Source organism: Coturnix japonica, chromosome W (assembly GCF_054131305.1).
Source record: "Coturnix japonica strain WE chromosome W, WE-NBRP24, whole genome shotgun sequence".
NCBI lineage: Eukaryota > Metazoa > Chordata > Aves > Galliformes > Phasianidae > Coturnix > Coturnix japonica.
Genome location: NC_140701.1, coordinates 8,320,024 through 8,339,812, shown reverse-complemented (window position 1 = coordinate 8,339,812; position 19,789 = coordinate 8,320,024). Strand labels below are relative to the sequence as shown.

Here is a 19,789-nt window from a genome sequence, read left to right as displayed (position 1 = left end):
CCTTCTTCACCTGGCTGTTGTCTCCCTCTTTCTCAGTACTGCCTTTTTTGCCGACCTGAAGCCCCCCTCCGTCTCCTAGCCCTCCATGGACCTGGTGGTGGCAGTTCTGTTCTCTGTGGTACTTCCAGCAGTGAACCCCCTCATCTACAGCATGAGGAACCACTTGGTCAAGGGTGCAGTGAGGAAAGTGTTGACCAGATGTGTTTCACAAACATCGAACTGCCCATCCTTTTGAATTCCTGTCATGTAATGCAGCTTTTTACTGATGCAAACTCTGTTTTGTTTTGTTCTGATCAATTTTTATAACTATAATTTTTATTATTATTATTTTAATACTGTAATGTTTTTCACTAAAACATCATTACACAAATCTATTCCTCTTCAGTTTGTAACTTTTTAGTGTAGCCCAGACACACTGTACATAATGTATCAGGCTCTGTGTGAACCTTAACATAATAAAGGATGTGCAGTGACTCTGTCTGTCCTCCTTCTTGTGCGACATTTCTGGAGCTGTTGGGGTCGGATGTTCTCAGAAACCCCGCAATCCAGCAGGAAGCACACGGCTGTTCATCAAACTATGCGGTGACTTCAGCTTGAAACACTTTCCAGCTGGTCCCTTGCCCAGTGTTGCCCACAACGCTGACAAAGGAGTTTCAAAATATTCTTTTCTTATCTGACCTGACATCCTGCTTACCCAAGCCCCTCTGCAATAGTTAAGCCTTAGATTGTCCCCTTGTTTGAACTCAATCCCCACTTTTCTTGGACCTAGCAAATACTTTTGCTAGATTATTACATTCTGGGAAAGGTAAGATTTCAAATAACTTCTGCTCTCCACTTTCTGTCTTAGCTTGTGCTTTTTCTTTTCTTCATAGCTATTCCCACAGGTTTTACATTGCACACCTCATTTCAAAATACAGCAAGATGATTACAATAGTACAAAGAAATAAAGAGTTGCTTTAGCCATGCAAAATGTGGTAGCCAACCAGTAAGTTTTTCCCACAGTTCAGGTGAATCCAAATATCTATCTATCGATACTTGATGAAGTAGTTTAATATATTCCCAAATATAGTAGTTCGGATTCTCTTTTTTGTTGTTTGTAAGAGATGTAGTTAATTCAGCCCACATTGTTAATTGTCACCCACCAGAACAGTGATTCAAACCCTGCAGCAACTGTATTTCTCAACTTAAATTTATCAGAGACACCTCTGATCACTCCATTTGAATCTGTATCTATATACAGCATCATCAAATGAGAACCCTAAGCTCCTTTTGTTCCTTTAGGGGCTATGTGACATCCCCTTTGTGAATGCCAGGGTGAATGGTAGAACTCATTGAGCAAGTGCACAGGTACCTCACAGTGAGATGGGAGAGTGAACCGTAAGATCTTCCCACCCGCTGCAACACCACCAGAGATCTGCTCTACAGATTCCCAATCTCAAATAGTTTCCTGCTGAATCTTCCATAACATTCAGGGTCTCACTGCATAGGGAGAAATTCCCTGTAGGCCTGGTAGCTCTTACACCCTGCCTTGAGAGGCAAGCTGTATGGTTACATGTGGCCATGGTGAATGCAGGAGGGCTTTTGGCATCCACCTCAGGCACTGGAGAGAGAAGAAAAGATAGCAATTTGCAGGCTCTGTTTCCTCAGGCAGCTTTCTTTTGATACAGGGTAATCATGTATCACATCCCTTGGGGGTCCCGGGTCCACTGCAGTGGAAAGTGTACTACCTGATCCACAGGCCATCCTGATGAATGATGAAGCATAGCAATCGCTATGGTTGAGACTCTGGACGGTATATTTAATACATTCTACCCAGGTATTCATATTCCCATACCCTGTCTCAATTTCAAATGTCTGTCTGAGATCCTTTATTTCTGCAACTATTACAACTGCAGGGTTTATTCACTCTCTTTTCCCTATGCTGGACATTCTGAGTATGGTCAGGGAATGAATCCCATATGGCTATTCTGAAATGTATTGGTCAGAACTAGCATATAACGAAACCATCCATTTCTTGGGAGTTCAGGGAAATCCATTTGCCACTGTTGCACAGGGTGAATTCCCTTCCCTATTTGTTCCACAGAAACCTTGGGGCTGGTTCTAGGATTATTCTGCAAACAAACCTCACATTGCTGTGTTACCTATTCAGTGGTGGTGTATAACCTCCGAGCCATAATCTGATGGCTCAGCTATTTATAAAGAGCCTCTGTTCCCCTGTAAGTTTTCCTGTGCTCAACCATAATTATGGCGCATAATAGGGACTATTATTTTGTTTTGAACCCTAACCCACCCTCCTTCTCCCACCTGCCCTCCTAAGACCTCTATCAATTTTTGGTATCTTGTTTTTTAATCTCATTTTAAATATTTACTGTCTGGAAACAAAGCCTGTGCCTCCATGTCCTCCGTTTTTGTACACTCTCCAAACCCCCCTGCTCTTCCCCCTGCCATTAATTTCAGCAGACATGGAGGGAGAAAACTGAAAGACTGTGACTGTCCATGCCAGACAGACCCTCTCAACATAATCACCAGACACCTAGTGTGGGTGTTAGCAGATGCTATAAAGACCATTGGCAAGCCCCACCAAAGCTGAGGTGGCTTGAAGTGAGCGGTAAGGAGCCATGGGTTCATGTCTGACAATGGAGCAGATGGCGAATCCAGAGGAGCAGACAGCAGAGCGCCAAATGGTGGAAGATGAGCCACGCGGTGGGCAGCACATTGCTGAGTGGCTGCTGACAGAGTACTGCACTGAGATGGGGGCTCCTGATGGCTCCTTTCTTGTCAGGGAGTGTGAAATTTTGGTTGGGGACTGTATTCTGTCCATCTCTTGTAATAGGAAGGTGCAGCATTGTCACATCCACCGGCAGCAGGACGCCAGCATCCACAGGTTCTTTCTGACTGACAGCCGAGCATTTGACAGCCTCTACGACCTCATCACCCACCACCGGGAGATGCCGCTGTGGTACAACAAAATTGAGATGAGGCTGACAGAGCTGGTGCCTCAGTCCAACCCTTGCAGCAACGCAGACTGAGTGCCACGGGATGGCACAAGAGGGACCATGCCAGTTCCCCTGATAATTTTGTAAACGGTGTATAGGGATATGCTACCAATGGATATAAATCCTCCACTGTTCTGTTGATAGCCCTTGAATCTTGTAGTATCCAGTAGTTCCTGTACATTTTTCTAATCAGGAGGATGGGTGCGTTGTATTTTTGACTCACACTCCATTAACAACCTGAGTTTCTGAATATGATCAATTATTGGCTGGATTGCTTTCCTGTCTTTGAATATGAAGGAGTACTGTGTAATCCAAACCGGCTGAGCTCCCTGCTTTATTCTGAATGCCATTGGTGCTGCATTCTTAGCCCTTCCTTGGTTTTGCACAACACACACCCCAGGGTGAACTTACTCACTTTGTCTGAAATCCCAGTCCCTGCAGGGGTAGTGATCAGTACTAAACTAAGCATCTCTTTTAACTATTCTTCTTTTACCTCAGACTCCACTTTTCCTTTAGACTTTATTTCAACTTCCATTTTTTTTCTAGTAAATCTTGCCCTAGCAAAGGCTTTGGTGAATGTGGCATGTAGAAAACTATGTATTCCTACCTGTTTACCTAGAATAAATATTAAAGTCTTAAGAAAGCAAGACTTTTCACTTTGGGGCAATAGTTTCTACTGCTGTTACAAAGTCATAGATGCGTAGTAAGAAGCACCCATCTGCACCAGAAAACAAACCTCTTTATCCTGCTCTCCTAGCTACAATTTCACCAGTGGATCTGATAGGGTAAACTTGGCAATCGGAGAAGGTTCCCTCTCACCCATCTTGGTAGGATTTCTCCACCAGTGTCCCACTGCAGTGTGCACTCTCCTTTCGTTCCAGTAGGGCAGAGAAATCTTGGGGTGAGCCAAAAGTGTTCCCCCTCTCAGCTGGTCCTGCAGCCAAACAGAGCTGGTCCCATCTGGGTCACCAAACTGACTTGTGGAATCAAACGCTATAACCCAGGGTTAGGTCATAAAGCAGGGATGTGTTTATTCAGAGCAGGGTGCAAAGGGGAATCACTCCTCCTGTCATGCACACTAGCATGCAGAATCGTTACATATCTCAAAACCAAGCTCATACATATTCAACAAATCTACAGGAACTCATCTACATATTCATAGGCAGTAGATGCATGTTTTTGCTACATGTCCTGCAGATGCTCCATGCTCTGGACAGATACCGCTGTCATTCCACCCCACATAATGAGCTCTGCAGTCACTCCTGCTACAGGTCCTGTAGCTGTTCCAAGTATTGTGATAAGGAAATGAAACAAATTCCTCCCAAGGGAGGTGCACGGTGCCAGGAAGTACAGCCCTGTGGTCACTCCAACCCTACCAATGAGCACAGTGGCTGTTCCAATTTAGTCACAGGTCCTGTGGTGACTGCAGCCCCGGCAATGAGCTCTGCACTTGTTCCAGTTCCTGCAGCATCCCGACAGCTGCTTCAGCTCCTACAGTGAACCCTGTGGCTGTTAAAACCCCTGCAACAGGTCCTGGACTTGCAAACAGTTATGCATACGTATTATTATCTATTCACATATGTTTGCTAATTCATATGTTGCATATATGTGAAAATATTCTAAATATATTATGTATGTATAAATACATTTGTCATAATTATTATCATTTTCTTTTTCTCTTTATCTCAACCCATAAACTTTAAACTACAGCACTGCCCTGAGTCTTTTACAGATCTCCTTGGGACTCTTCAATCTGACCCAGTCATGCAGTAAAAAGCAACAAAACATCTTGAAGCATTCTCAGGGAGCAGCTCCTGAGGTATATTCCTTACACCTGCTTTGGAAGAGGCCTCCAGTTCTCTGGTCCTGCTCTGAAGGGGCCCTCTTGTTATGGCAGTGCCAGCAAGGAGACCAGCTCTGACACAGCCGTTCATATTGCCAGCTACTGACTGCAGCAATAGAGTGCTCCTGTAGAGTACAGGACTGTTGCAAGACACACAAGACCTTCAATCCAGAACAAATGAGAGGACTTGAGGGCACTGTGGCGGGATAAAGTGAAAAGGAATGAAAAGAGCATGTTGTGCCGCTGTCTGTGGCTGTACCTCCCCCAGACCCATACAAAGAAGGAAGAGAGATTTCAAGTCTAACTTGAAAGCCTTTTGGGAAACTTTTAAACTATTCAGGGAATCTGGTTCCATGTTTACATGAGCTCTTTGAGTGAGAAAATGGAAAGTAGATAGGAAAGAAGTGAAATAAATTTTTATTTGTAAGTTCAATCATAGTTTTGTTTTTTTTTTGCACGTTGCTATCTCACACACAAACAGACAATCAAAGATGCATAGAACATAAAGAACCATCACTGGCAATTCTGTGAGAAAGTTGTGCATATTATCGAACCTGGAATAGTGCGTATTGCAACACCTTCCTGAGAGCGTGCTTGATCTCCCTGTTCCTCATGCTGTAGATAAGAGGGTTCAGTGTTGGAGGAACCACTGCATACAGAAGAGCCACTGTCAGATCCAGGAGTGGGGAGGAAATGGAGGGGGGCTTCAGGTAGGCAAGAAAGCCAGTGCTGACAAAAAGGGAGACCACGGCCAGGTGAGGAAGGCACGTAGAGAAGGCTTTGTGCCATGCCTGCTCAGAGGGCATTCTCAGCACAGCCACGGAGATCTGCACATAGGACACCACTATGAAAACAAAGCACCCAAAGGCTAAACTGATAGTAAAAAAGATAAACACAACTTCCCTGAGATTTGATTCTGAGCAGGAGAGCTTGAGGATCTGGGGGATTTCACAGAAAAACTGACTGACAACATTGCCTTGGCAGAGAGGCAGTGAAAATGTACTGGCAATGTGCAGCAGGGAACAGAGAACCCCAGTGCCCCAGGCAGCTGCTGCCATGGTGGCACAAGCTCTGCTGTCCATCAAGGTCTCGTAGTGCAGGGGCTTGCAGATGGCAACGTAGCGGTCATAGGACATGATGGCGAGAAAGGAATACTCTGCTGACGTGAAGAAGAGATAGAAAAAAAAGCTGTGCAGCACATCCTGCGTAGGAGATGGCCCTGGTTTCCCAGAGGATGTTGGCCATGGCTTTGGGGAGAGTGGTGGAGATGCTGCCCAGGTCAAGGAGGGCCAGGTTGAGGAGGAAGAAGTACATGGGGGTATTCAGGCGGCGGTCGCAGGCTACGGCTGTGCTGATGAGGCCGTTGCCCAGGAGGGTAGCCAGGTAGATGCCCAGCAAGAGCCAGAAGTGCAGGAGCTGCAGCTGCCGCATGTCTGCAAATGGCAGCAGGAGGAACTCGCTGATGGAGCTGCTGTTGGGCATCTGCTGTTCCTGGGCTTGGAGTCCTGTTCAGAGTGCAGAAGGTAATGACAAGTCCAGACCATTCTCAGAGACACTCCTTCTGCAGTAATATAAAATGTTTTCATTCTCCTACAAGAGTGTAGATCTAGCACCATTACTTGCATTTAATTTCATGTTGTTCAGCATTCCTTAAGCAGAAGCAGCATATGGAGCTCGAACCTTCCTCTTATTTTTTTATCCCGCCTCCCTGGATATTTTCATGTGTTTCATGTCTCATACCTTAAACCCAACTGCTCTTAGAGTCCCAAAAACAGCCTCTGTGCCATTCAGCGTGAATCCAATAAAAACTGCCTGTTTGCAGATTAAGTGAATTATTCAAGTCTACTGAAAATTAAGATTCCCCCAGAACAGGAAAAGCAAACCCCCTGCCTTGACTCTCCTCAAGCAAAGCACCCTCACAAACATACTGTTGTGCAGTGGAGCTGTGTTCCCCTGCCCTCGGCATCAGCTGTGACGGCACAAGTCCTGCCGGGGGACTCCTTCCCCTGGGCAGCTCCCCGGGCAGGCTGAGTGCTGAGCCTGGCAGGCGGCAGAGTCCCATACGCAGCACACAGCCCCTGGGGCACAGCAGGGACCCTGCACAGCCTGCAGCCGTGCTGGGACATGCAGCTCCCCCTCCCCCCCCCCCCCCCCCCAGCTCTTTAGCTGCAGCACAGAAGCCCTCAGATGGACCAGAAGGCTTTTTCCAAAGTATAGAAGCATGCATTACCTGCAGCCAATCTGCTATGGAATGTCGCATATTTTGTTAACCCTCTATTAAAAGCAGCTGCATTGCCTACTGCATGAGACTTACCGTGTCGTGGTCTGTGAGCAATGCTCCTTCATAGAGCTCGCAGCCCGCTCACACAGTACATATCTTGTAATCTCAATCCAATTTCTCTCCTCTCCTTCTGTCATCTGCAGGCTGTGCTGTGCACAAGAGCTTCTTCTGGGCACAGCTGTCTCTCTACATCTCTGCCCACTTTTATTAGCTCCCTGTGTACCATGAGCCCAACCTAGCTGAGCAGTAGAGGATGTCATTTTTATCCTTCCCACTCGTCTCCCCTGAGATTTCCCTGCATCATCATGGTCAACAGCTCCTGAAAGACAACAGTATCATGAATGAGCTTTGAAATCTGTTGAATTCAACACCAGATTTCTAGTGATCAGTGACTAATTCCTGACATGTGGTGAGGCCTCTCAGAGAGTGTTTGCTCAAAGAGGGCACTCATACAATGACAGGACGTCATAGAATCATAGAATCACCAAGACTGGAAAAGACCTAAAAGATCATCCAGTCCACCTATCACCAATAGCTCCCACTAAACCATGTCCCTCAACACAACATCCAATCATTCCTTGAACGCTTCCAGGGTCGGTGAATCCACCACCCCCCTGGGCAGTCCATTCCAGGTCCCAAAGTTCAGGACGTGGCATTTGGTCTTGGTTAACCTCATCCCATTGGCTTCAGCCTAGCTCTCCAGCCTGTCCAGATCCCTCAGTAGGGCCTTGCTAACTTCAGGGAGATCCACACTCCCAGCCAATTTGGTGTAATTTACAAACTTACACAGGATGCACTCAATGCCCTTATCCAGGTCATCAATAAAGATACTGAGGAGGACAGACCTCAGCACAGACCCCTGGGGAACACCAGGTAGGCACACAGGTAGGCGTCCAGGAGGGTCTGGAATATCTCCGGAGAAAGGGACTCCCCAACCCCTTGGGCAGCCTGTTCCAGGGCTCCGTCACCCTCACTGTAAAGATGTTCTTGCACACATTCGTGCAGAACTTCCTATGCTCCAGTTTCTGTCCATTTCCCCTTGTCTTGTCTCCACACACTGCTGAAAAGAGCCTGGTCTCTTCTCTTTGACCGCACACCTCAGATATGAGCACTGACATGAGAGCAACCCCCTGCACCTTTCCCCTGTGAGCAGAGCATAGCAGAGCAGAGACACAGTCCCCATGTATCATGTAGTGTTATTCTGCTTAACAACAGATGAGGCCAGTCTTTCTCTATGCTCCATCTGTGGCATACTCTAGAATTCAAGGCACTGCAAAGCTATGGCTCATCTACGTTCTTGCAATGATGACACCTTAGTATGCTCTGGGCTCTCATTTCAATTGCATCTAAATAAGCCTAGGGTCATACCAGTTGATGGGAAGCTGGCAAATGTAGTCTTATGGTAAGGAAGAGCAAGAAAGATGACACGGGCAACTATGGACCTGTCAGTCTCACTCCAGTGCCTTGTAAAATTCTGGAGAAAATGATGGTGAAAAAAACAGCTTAAGGACAATTCTGTCATTGGTTGCAGCCATCTCAAGTTCCCGAGGGGAAGGTCCTGTTTAACTTCTGATCTTTTTATGACACGATTATCCATGTAGCTGACCAAGGGAAGCTAGCTGATGTTATCCCAGAGGATTCATTAGAGTTTTTGAGACTACTCACAGCACCTTTCTGGGCAGAATGCTCTGCATACGGCTAGAAAGAAACAGAATGTGGTGGGTAAACAGTTGGCCAGTATGTCAGGCCAAACAGACTATAGTCATTGTGTTTCATCGGGCAGGTAGATGGTCATTGTCAGGGTTCCCCAGGGCTCCATTTTAGGGCCACTTCTCTTTCATGTTTTTGTGGATGACTTGCATGCAGGACTAGAAGATGTTCTGAGCAAGTTTGCTGATGAGACCAGATGAGGATGTGCTGTTGCCTCCACTGAGGGTGGAGAGGACTTGCAGAGAGATGTGGACTAGACAGAGAAGTGGGTACCAGTTGGTACTAAGCACCAAGTGCATAAAGCATAACCAGAACAAGTGCCTGATTGGGCATCTCGGTAGGGGCTACCCTGGACATAAACACTGACTGGATATGGGAAATTGGAGGGTGGTCTGACTGAAAAGGATTGGGGTCCTGGTCAGCATCAAATTGAATGTGAGTCAGCAGTGTGCCCAGACAGCCAGGAAGGCCAACGGTCCCCTAAAGTGCATCAAGCAATTTATTGCTATCTGGGTAAGGGAAAGGATTGTCACCCTCTGCTCTGCGCTGCTCCAGCATCACCTGGAGCACTAGGTGCATTTCTGGGCAATACAGAATAGAAAGGACATCAAACTATGGCAGAGTGTGCACAGGAGGGCACTGGAACTGAGAGATCTGAAGTTCAGAGTTTCATTGGGATTGACTGCTTGTTCAGACTGGGCCCTTCTCACATCCCACATCCTGTGATGAGACACAGGGCACACACGGGACATGAACTTGACAGCATCCTTGCACCACATGCAGAGCCTGGGATCTTCTGTCCCCATGTCTTTCATTTAACATCATACAGACCTCCATCCCACTGCCCCAGGAAGGGCCCAGAGCCAACATGAGGGACAGGATCTCCCTGCCAAGGGTCTGGGAATCGGGCTTGTCTTGTTTGCTTCTTAAGACAAAGAAGGATTTTCTTAGCATCAGAGCCACCATGCCAGTGCCTTTGCCTGACTGGAGTCATGGCTTCCAATTATCGGCTCTAACTAGTGCTTTGGGAAGCTTGCTTGCTAATGGCCCTCAGTGGGCCCATTAATACTCCAAGAATCTTCATTGTTACTTCTGCCTTTGTCTTGCTGAGTACTCTGTGAAAACTTCACTCTGCACTGGAGATTGATCGATTCGGCATCAAATGCGCCCTGGGGCCCATTATAACCTAACGAGCATCTTGTACCTTGTGCCTTCCTGTTTTCCAGGTTTTCAGAACTTGTTCAGCAAAATGGAGAGATATCTAGAGAGAGCTTAAGGAGGAAGAATCCAGCAGACAGTTATAGTCTATTTATTTATAGTTGGGTTAAAACAAGTCATTAAAGCAGCACTGAGCAACTGATAGTGATCCAGGATGTCCCAATGACTTCTGTTCTGTTAATGTGTTGACAAAGCTCCTCAACATCCCCACCACATTTCTACTCACATTGGCCCCATGGTACTTGCATCACTTTTCCTCACATCACTCTTCTCCTCTGCTGTCACCCGCACAGTGCTAAACCGTCTTTGCACCAACTCCCACTGGCTTTCCACAGAGAACCAGCTGCACACAGAAAAAGAAAGAATTCTCTTTATTTATGGCCAACAAACAGAAGGAAAGGTGATGCAATTGAATGAACAGTAAAACAGTGATCAACTGCATGCCATGTCCAAGCTGCTTCTATTGATGTTTATCTTTCATAGGGAATATCTGCACAAGAAATGAGTTAGAAACAGATAGGATGGGATAGATAGAATCACGGTGAAGGATCTAACAACAGACTTTTGAGGAATGGAGCAAATTCCAGTAATCTCCCTGGGATAGATCAGCCAGGGATTTGGGAGGTATCAACTTAAAACTAAACAAGACTCGTGAGTATTTCACACATTGAGACTGGCTAACACATTCTTATTGATTTCTATCTTTGTCTTCAGCTCATTTTTTCACTTTTACTGACATTAATGAACATCTTTCATAATTCATGCTTTTTAAGGTATGAAAAATTAAAAAGAGAGAAAGAAAGAGAAAGAGAAACATGAAAGAGAAAAAAAAAAGGAAGATAAAGAGAAAAAGGAAAAGGAAATGGAGAAGAAAACGACAGAAAAAGAAAAAGAAAGAGAAAAAAAAGACAGGAAGGGCTAGATAGAGTCACAGTTAAGGAGTTGACAACACAGTCCATCAGACTTTGGCGAGATGGAGCAAATTTGAGTCATCCCTCTAAAAGTCAGAAATCAGACAGATAATTGGGAGGTATCTGACTGAACAAAGAGCAAGGGATGGGGAAATCTGGCAGGCTGTGGCAGGAGCGTGTGTCTAAATGGCCTGCTGAAAACATGCCCTTAACCACAGCCATTTATTTAGGAGAGCTGGAGACACCTGGAGGTTGAGGGACATCAAATAGGCAGCAGGGAAGAGCAGCGGTGACGCCGGGATTTAGTCACAGGGCACTGGCACTGGCACCACAGTCTGTGTCCCTGAACCTGAAGGCATCTGTGTCCAGCAAACACAATTCTGGAAAAACATCATAGTTTCAGAAAAAGAAAATAAATAAACAATAAAAAAACAATTAAAAAAATCAAATCAACTGAAAGATTCGTATTAACAACTTAAAATGGAAGAAGACTCATGAGAATTTCTCATGTTGAGAAGGGTAAACACATTTTCATTGATTTTGATCTTTGTTTTCAATTCTTTGTCTCAATTTTATTGACATTTTTGAACATCTTTTAAGCTTACGGCCTAAGTATAAATAAATAAACAAATAAATAATTAATTAAATAAAAAGAGATCCATTTGCATCTTGTAATTGGCCTCATGCCCCTTTGACCTTCACTGTTCCCACCAGACCTTCATTGGCAGACAGTATGAGATCCAGCAGAGAACTTCTCCTCTTTGGTTCCTCCATGGCTTGGTCAAGAAGCTGCCATCTGTGCTCTCCACGGATCTGCTGGATGGCACATGCCCTGCTGTGCTGTCCCTGCAGCAGATACTGGAGTGAAAAATGCTCCCAAAGGGGACAATGGCCTGACAACATCAGGCTCCCATCTGTCTGGAGAGGGCACCTTCCACTTGCTCTCCATGATCAAGAAGCCAGGAACAGGCACTGCGGGAATCCTCTGTTTGCCATTTCCATTAGCTCTGACCTGCTCTTCCATCCCCAGGCAGAGCTCAGTGCACTCTCACAGAGGGCATGCACCCTTCTTTGACTCCTCGCCCAACCATTGTAAAGACTCTGTATTCCCCTTCCGTTACAGAGCAGTTGTGGAAGCCATTCAACTGTGTCCCTATGGTCCAAACAGGAGCACAGGCCCGCAGCTCATCTATGGTATCAGTGTGCAGAAGGTGGCACACAGACATTAGAGCGATCGTGGGTCCTGGAGTTGACGTAGCAACACGGACACTCCTAGGGCATGGCTCTCCTGAAGGCCCTGTGCTGCTCTTGCAGCTGCGAGTGAACTCACCAGACAGCCGGTGCTATCCCTTCTCTGGCCCTCAGCTGATGCCCAGGAAGGAGGTCTCTATCTCAGGTATTTCCCACACGGTTTACAAACACTGGCACACATCAGGAGCAGCCCAGGCACCTTGGACATTACACAGTGTCTGTGTGTGAGCAACTGCCTCCAAGGTGAAGGACTGAGGACTCAGAGCAAGAGCTCACATGCAGGCAACTCCTTTTGCACTTCTGAACTGAACCAGAGGAATCCCAGCTCCTGTGGGTGTGTAGGGTGCGGAATCCCATTTCAGCACCAGGATTTCTGTCAAGGGATGAGACTCCTGCACTGCCTCAGCTGGATCACTGTCCTGCACAGGGAAAGACCAAACCTCCCCGTCCTTGTCTGGTTGCCCTTTGTACTTCATCAAACGAACTCGATTAGTGCTTGCTATATGTCTCCAATCAGTCACTGACCACTGGACATGTGGTGGTTAATTGAGCGGATTTCAAAGCACAGTCATGATGCCATTTTTTTTCAGAAGCTGTTGGCCATGAGGACCCAGGGACGTGTCAGGGGAGATGAGTGGGAAGGATAAAAATGGCATCATCTGCTGCTTGCTTGTCTGGGCCCCTGGGACACAGGGAGCTCATAAAAGTGGGCAGAGATGTAGAGAGACAGCTGTGCTGAGGAGCAGCTCTTGTGCACAGCACAGCCTTCAGGTGACAGGAGGAGAGGAGAGAAATTGGACTGAGATTACAAGATATGTACTGTGTGAGCGTGCTGTGAGATCACTGCAGGAGCATTGCTCACAGACCATGACACGATAAGTCTCTCTGCAGACCATGAGCTGCTTTTCATAGAGGTCTAACAATCTGGGACACCCCATAGCAGATATGGATGCAGGCACTGCATGTTTCTTTACTGTGGAACAATACCTCTGCTCCAACTGAGGGCTTCCGTGCTGCAGTATGAAAGCACAGCCCTGAGGGCTGCATGTCCCAGCACGGCTGCAGGCTGTGCAGCCGGGGCTGCAGGCGGGTGCCCAGGGCTGTCCTGCAGAGCAGGGTCCCTGCTGTGCCCCAGGGGCTGTGTGCCGGGTATGGGACTCTGCCGCCTGCCAGGCTCAGCACTCAGCCTGCCCGGGGAGTTGCCCAGGGTGCTGACGGAGACGTGTGGTGTGGGGGGAAGGAGTCCCCCGGCAGGGCTTGTGCTGCCACAGCTGCTGTCTGAGGCAGAGGATCACAGCTCCATTGCACAACAGTATGTTTTTAAGGGTGCTTTGCAAGAGGAGAGCCAAGGCAGGGATTTTCCATTTCCTGTTCTGAGCGAAGGCAAAAAGGATTGGGGGCCGAAATCTAAAAGTGTATGTCTAATTTAAACACATCTCTGAAATGAGCAAATGTTTCGTCAATCCATCGTTTGTTCTCTGAACAGTCAGAGAGCAAGTTGAAAACACAGGTTGTGCTTTCAGCCTCTCCTTAATAAAAGGAAACAATCAGTTTAACTTACTGGATTCTGCAGATATTAATAGTTGATTCCTCCTGTAAACAGGCAGATTTCTCTAAGAGAAACTGAAGTGCACAGATGCTGGGTCTGGGGTCTCAAAGAACAGCTGCAGTAAAGTGGAATATATCCAGGATGCTGGGATGTGATTAGGAAATGAGAAATAAGTAAGATCTCCTTTATCTTCTACTCCTTAAGGGATGGTGAAATTCATGAAAATAAATACAAGTTCTGGAGTTAAATGAACATTTTCTTAAGGGAAAGAAAAATATTATAGTATAGCAGAAGGAGTGTCTCTGAGAATGGTCTGGACTTGTCATTATCTTCTGCACTCTGAACAGGACTCCAAGACCAGGAACAACAGATGTCCAACAGCAGCTCCATCAGCGAGTTACTCCTCCTGCCGTTGGCAGACACGCGGCAACTGCAGCTCCTGCACTTCTGGCTCTTCCTGGGCATCTACATGGCTACTCTCCTGGGCAATGGCCTCATCAGCACAGCTGTAGCCTGCGACCGCCGCCTGCACACCCCCATGTACTTCTTCCTCCTCAACCTGGCCCTCCTCGACCTGGGCTGCATCTCCACCACTCTCCCCAAAGCCTTGGCTAATGTCCTCTGGGGCACCAGAGCCATCTCCTACGCAGGATGTGCTGCACAGCTCTTTTTCTTTTCCTTCTACTTGTCAGCAGAGTACTCCCTTCTCGCCATCATGTCCTATGACCGCTACATTGCCATCTGCAAGCCCCTGCACTACAAGACCTTGATGGACAGCAGAGCTTGTGCCACAATAGCAGCAGCTGCCTGGGGCACTGGGGTTCTCCATTCCCTGCTGCACACTGCCAGTACATTTTCACTGCCTCTCTGCCATGGAAATGTTGTCAGCCAGTTTTTCTGTGAAATCCCCCAAATCCTCAAGCTATCTTGCTCGGAATCAAATCTCAGGGAAATTGCATTTCTCATTTTTAGTGCCAGTTTAGCTTTTCGGTGCTTTGTTTTCATAGTTGTGTCCTATGTGCAGATCTTCAAGGCTGTGCTGAGGATGCCCTCTGAGCAGGGATGGCACAAAGCCTTCTCCACATGCCTCCCTTACATGGCCGTGGTCTCCCTCTTTCTCAGCACCGCTGTTTTTGCCTACCTGAAGCCCCTCTCCATGTCCTTCCCACTCCTGGATCTGACATTGGCATCTCTGTATGCAGTGGCTCCTCCAACACTGAACCCGATTATCTACAGCATGCGGAACAGGGAGATCAAGCACGCTCTCAGGAAGGTGTTGCAATTTATAGTATTCCAGCTTCAATAAAGCACATCTTCCTCACATGATTTCCAGTGATGGCTCTTTATATTTTATGCATCTGTGATTGATTGTGTGTGATATAGCAACCCACAAAAAATGTTATTGAACTTATAAATAAAAATTTATTTCACTTCTTTCCTACCTACTTTCCATTTTCTTTCTCCAAGATCTCATGTAAACATGGAACCAGATTCACTGAATAGATTAAGAGGTACCTAAAAAGCTTTCAAAGTAGACTTTTCCTTAGCTCTTCTCAACCTTGTTTGGGTCTGGGGAGGTACAGCCGCAGATAGCAGCACAACATGCTCTTTTCTTTCCTGCTCTCTTTACAATGCCTCTCTTTACAAGTCCTCTCATTTGTTCTGGCCTGAAAGTCTTGTGTGTCTCATAACAGTCGTTTTTTCTCTACAGCAGCACTCTGGGGCTGCAGTCAGTAGCCAGCAATACGAACGGCTGCTTCAGAGCAGGTCTCCTTGCTGGCACTGCCATAACAAGAGGGCCCCTTCAGAGCAGGACCAGAGAATTGGAGGCCTCTTCCACAGCCAGTGTAAGGAATATACCTCAGGAGCTGCTCCCTGAGAAGACCTTGAGATCTTTTTGTGCTCTTCACTGAGTGACTGGGACAGACTCAAGACAGGACTCAAGATGGGGACAGACTCAATGTTGTGATTTAAATTATACGCATTGTGGTAAAAAGAGAAAGTATAACAATTATGAGAAATATATTTATACATATAAAATATATATTATATTACTACATATATACAACATATTCATTTGCAAACACATATGCATAGATAATAATTTATATGCATATCTTTTTGCAAGTCCAAGACCTTTTGCAGGGGTTTTAACAGCCACAGGGTTCACTGTAGGAACTGGAGAGGCTGTTGGGCTGTTGCCGGAGTTGGAGCAAATGCAGAGCTAATTGCCAGAGCTGGAATCACCACAGGACCTGGGACTGAAGTTGGAGCAGCCACTGGGCTCATTGCAGGTGTTGGAGAGACCACAGGGCTGTACCTCCTGGAACAGTGCATCTTCCTTGGGAGGCATTTGTTTCATTTTCTTATAGCAATACTTGGAACAGCTACTGGACCTGTAGCAGGAGTGAATGCAGAGCTCATTATGAGGGTGGAATGACAGCGGGATCTTTCCCAGAGCTTGGAGCAACTGCAGGATGTGTAGCAAAACCTTGGAGCTGCTGCAGTGTCTGTGTCAGGAGTTGCAGAGGCTGCAGCACTGTCAGCAGATCCAGCTCTCTGGATCTGGTACACTGCAGTCATGTGTGTCTCTTTAGGATTACCAGGACCACAGCAGACCTGCCCCAAATATTCTGCCTGTTTCTCAGGATCCTGCAGTTGCTTGGAGATGAAGTTCCAAAGCCCTGGGTGTTCCCACCGCTCCAGGCAGCTGCCCAGTCTTTCCCACACCCCCAGCCATGCAGAGCCTTCTCACCTTGGGGCAGATCTCTCAGTGATATTCCTGAATGATATTTTAACCTCAGACATAACCTGAAACACATTAATGACACGTAGCATTGGGAGCGTGCTGGTTTGGGCATCCCACAGTCAAAATCCTCAGGAGCTATTGGAACAAGCTCCACCAATAGGGAAACAATAATCATTATGGCCTGCAATTCTCCAGCTCCCACAAATCCCTGTGTTATCTCGCTCTGGACAGATGTGCTGTTAACTCAAGCCTTGGAGCCCCACATCGGGCACCAAAATGATGGTGGTTGTTGAACCCAACAGGTGTCTCAGCAGCACATAGTGCTTTGTGCACTGCCCCATTCCCAGTGGAGGAATGCCCTCTGAGCAGAGTCGGCACAAAGCCTTCTCCACATGCCTCCCTCACCTGGCTGTGGTCTCCCTGTTTGTCAGCACTGGCTTTTTTGCCTACCTGAAGCTCCCCTCCATTTCCTCCCCAGTCCTTGATATGACAGTGGCACTTGTGTATGCAGTGGTTCCTCCAACACTGAACCCTATTATCTACAGCATGAGGAACAGGGAGATCAAGCACACTCTCAGGAAGGTGTTGCAATAAGCACTATTGCAGTGCAATCCAAGAGGATTGGAATCAGAAATCTAAAAGGGGCAATAAGAGTTTTGAGAATTTTTCGTCAATCAATTGCTTGTTTTGTGAACAATCACACATGATGTGCTTCCATTCTCCCCTTTCTTTAAGGATGGAACCAATTGTAATCATCATCATTTTCTGTAGGCATGTATAATTCACTTTTCATACAAACAGACAGCATTATCTGACTGAAACTGAATGCCACTGAAGCTGGGGTAGGGAGCTCTAAGGGCAGTTGGGGTAAAGATATGAGACATGAAACAGAAGGAAAATATCCAGGTAGAAGGGATAAGAAAAGAAGAGGAAGGTTAAAGCTCCATATGCTGCTTCTGCTTAAGGAATCCTGAAATACATGAAATTTAATGCAAGTAATGGTGCTAAATCTACACTCTTGTAGGAGAATGAAAACATTTCATATTATAGCAGGAAGAGTTTGTCTGAGAATGGTCTGGACTTGTCATTATCTTCTGCACTCTGAACAGGACTCCAAGCCCAACAACAGCAGATGCCCAACAGCAGCTCCATCAGCGAGTTCCTCCTGCTGCCTTTGGCAGACACGCAGCAGCTGCAGCTCCTGATCTTCTGGCTCTTCCTGGGCATCTACCTGGCTTCCCTCCTGGGCAACGGCCTCATCAACACAGCTGTAGCCTGTGACCGCCGCTTGCACACCCCCATGTACTTCTTCCTCCTCAACATGGCCCTCCTTGACCTGGGCAGCATCTCCACCACTCTCCCCAAAGCCATGGCCAACATCCTCTGGGACACCAGGGCCATCTCCTAAGCAGGATGTGCTGCACAGCTTTTTTTTCTATCTCTTCTTCATGTCAGCAGAGTATTCCTTTCTCACCATCATGTCCTATGACCGCTACGTTGCCATCTGCAAGCCCCTGAAGTACGGGACCTTGATGGACAGCAGAGCTTGTGCCACCATGGCAGCAGCTGCCTGGGGCACTGGGGTTCTCAATTCCCTGCTGCACACTCTCAGTACATTTTCACTGCCTCTCTGCCAAGGCAGTGTAGTGAACCAGTTTTTCTGTGAAATCCCCCAGATCCTCAAGCTCTCCTGCTCAGCCACCTAACTCAGGGAAGTTGTGTTTATCTTTTTCAGTGCCAGTTTAGTATTTGGCTGCTTTGTTTTCATAGTGGTGTCCTATGTGCAGATCTTCATGGCTGTGCTGAGGATTCCCTCTGAGCAGGGATGGCACAAAGCCTTCTCCACGTGCCTCCCTCACCTGGCCGTGGTCTCCATGTTTCTCAGCACTGGCTTTTTTGCCTACCTGAAGCCCCCCTCCATTTCCTCCCCACTCCTGGATCTGACAGTGGCACTTGTGTATGCAGTGGTTCCTCCAACACTGAACCCTATTATCTACAGCATGAGGAACAGGGAGATCAAGCACACTCTCAGGAAGGTGTTGCAATAAGCACTATTGCAGCTTCCATAAAGTGCATATCTTCCTCACATGATTCCCTGTGATAGTTCTTTATCTTTCATGTATATCTGATGGTTTGATTTTCTGTGATACAGGAATCTGCAGAAAAATGTTGAAAATTATTTCACATTTTTTCCTAACTACTTTCTATTTTTGCTCTCCAAGAGCTCATGTAAACATTGATCCAGATTACCTGGAAAGGTTAAGTGATAAATAAATGCTTTCTAAATAGACTTTTCTTATTCTCTTCTTATCTTCCTCCCTTGTTTGGGTCTGGGGGAGGTACAGCCACAGACAGCAGCACAACACGCTCTTTTCATTCCTGCTCTCTTTACACTGCCACAGTGCTCTCAGGACCATTCATTTGTGGAAACCTGAAGGTCTTGTGTGTCTGACAACAGTCCTGTGGTCTCTACAGCAACACTCCGGGGCTGCAGTCAGTAGCCAGCAATATGAACAGCTGTGTCAGTGCTGGTCTCCTTGTTGGCACTGTTGTAATAAGATGGCCTTTTCAGAGCAGGACCAAAGAACTGGAGGCCTCTTCCTAATCTGGTGTAAGGAATATACCACAGGAACTGCTCCCTGAGAAGACCTCAGGATCTCCTGGTGCTCTTCTCTGCGTGAACCATTTCAGATTCAAGAGTCCCATGGAGATCTGTAAGGGAATCAGGGCAGTGCTGTGGTTTAGGATTTACCAGGTTAAAGCTATTTACGAAGACAGAGAAACAGAAAAGGATAATAATTATGACATATGCATATATACATATATGATATATATAGTATACTTTCACATACATATCATATAGGCAGTTGTAAACATACGCATCGTTAATAATAGATATGCGTATCTATGGAATCACCACAGGAATCGCCTTGGGGCAGATCTCTCAGTGACGCAATTGAATAATTTTTTGATCTGAGACATAACCTGAAACACATTAACGACACATAGCAACATAGCAATGGGGGCGTGCTGGTTTAAGCATCCCCTGGATAGTCAAAATCCTCAGGAGCTATTGTAACTAGCTCTGGAGCTCCAGGGAAAGAAGAAGAAGAAGTGAGAGGGAGGCTGAGGGTCTTGCCCCACTCTCACTGTATGCACCTTTGAGATACTGGAAGAGAGCGATAAGATCTCCCCTCAGCCTCCTTTTTCCCAGACTAAACAGCCCCAGCTCCCTCAGCCTCACCTCATAGGGTTGATTTTCAAGCCCTTCACAAGTCCCG

The 19,789-nt window shown here is 46.7% G+C and overlaps 1 protein-coding gene across 1 annotated transcript; it reads left to right on the top strand.

Moving 5' to 3' along the window:
• Positions 1-14,129: 14,129 nt before the first annotated feature.
• Positions 14,130-18,599, top strand: LOC146754471 (olfactory receptor 14J1-like). The gene is made up of 2 exons (XM_085527835.1): positions 14,130-15,047; positions 18,558-18,599. The coding sequence occupies exons 1-2, from the start codon at positions 14,130-14,132 to the stop codon at positions 18,597-18,599; spliced, it is 960 nt and encodes a 319-aa protein (XP_085383961.1).
• The last annotated feature ends 1,190 nt before the right edge of the window (positions 18,600-19,789 follow it).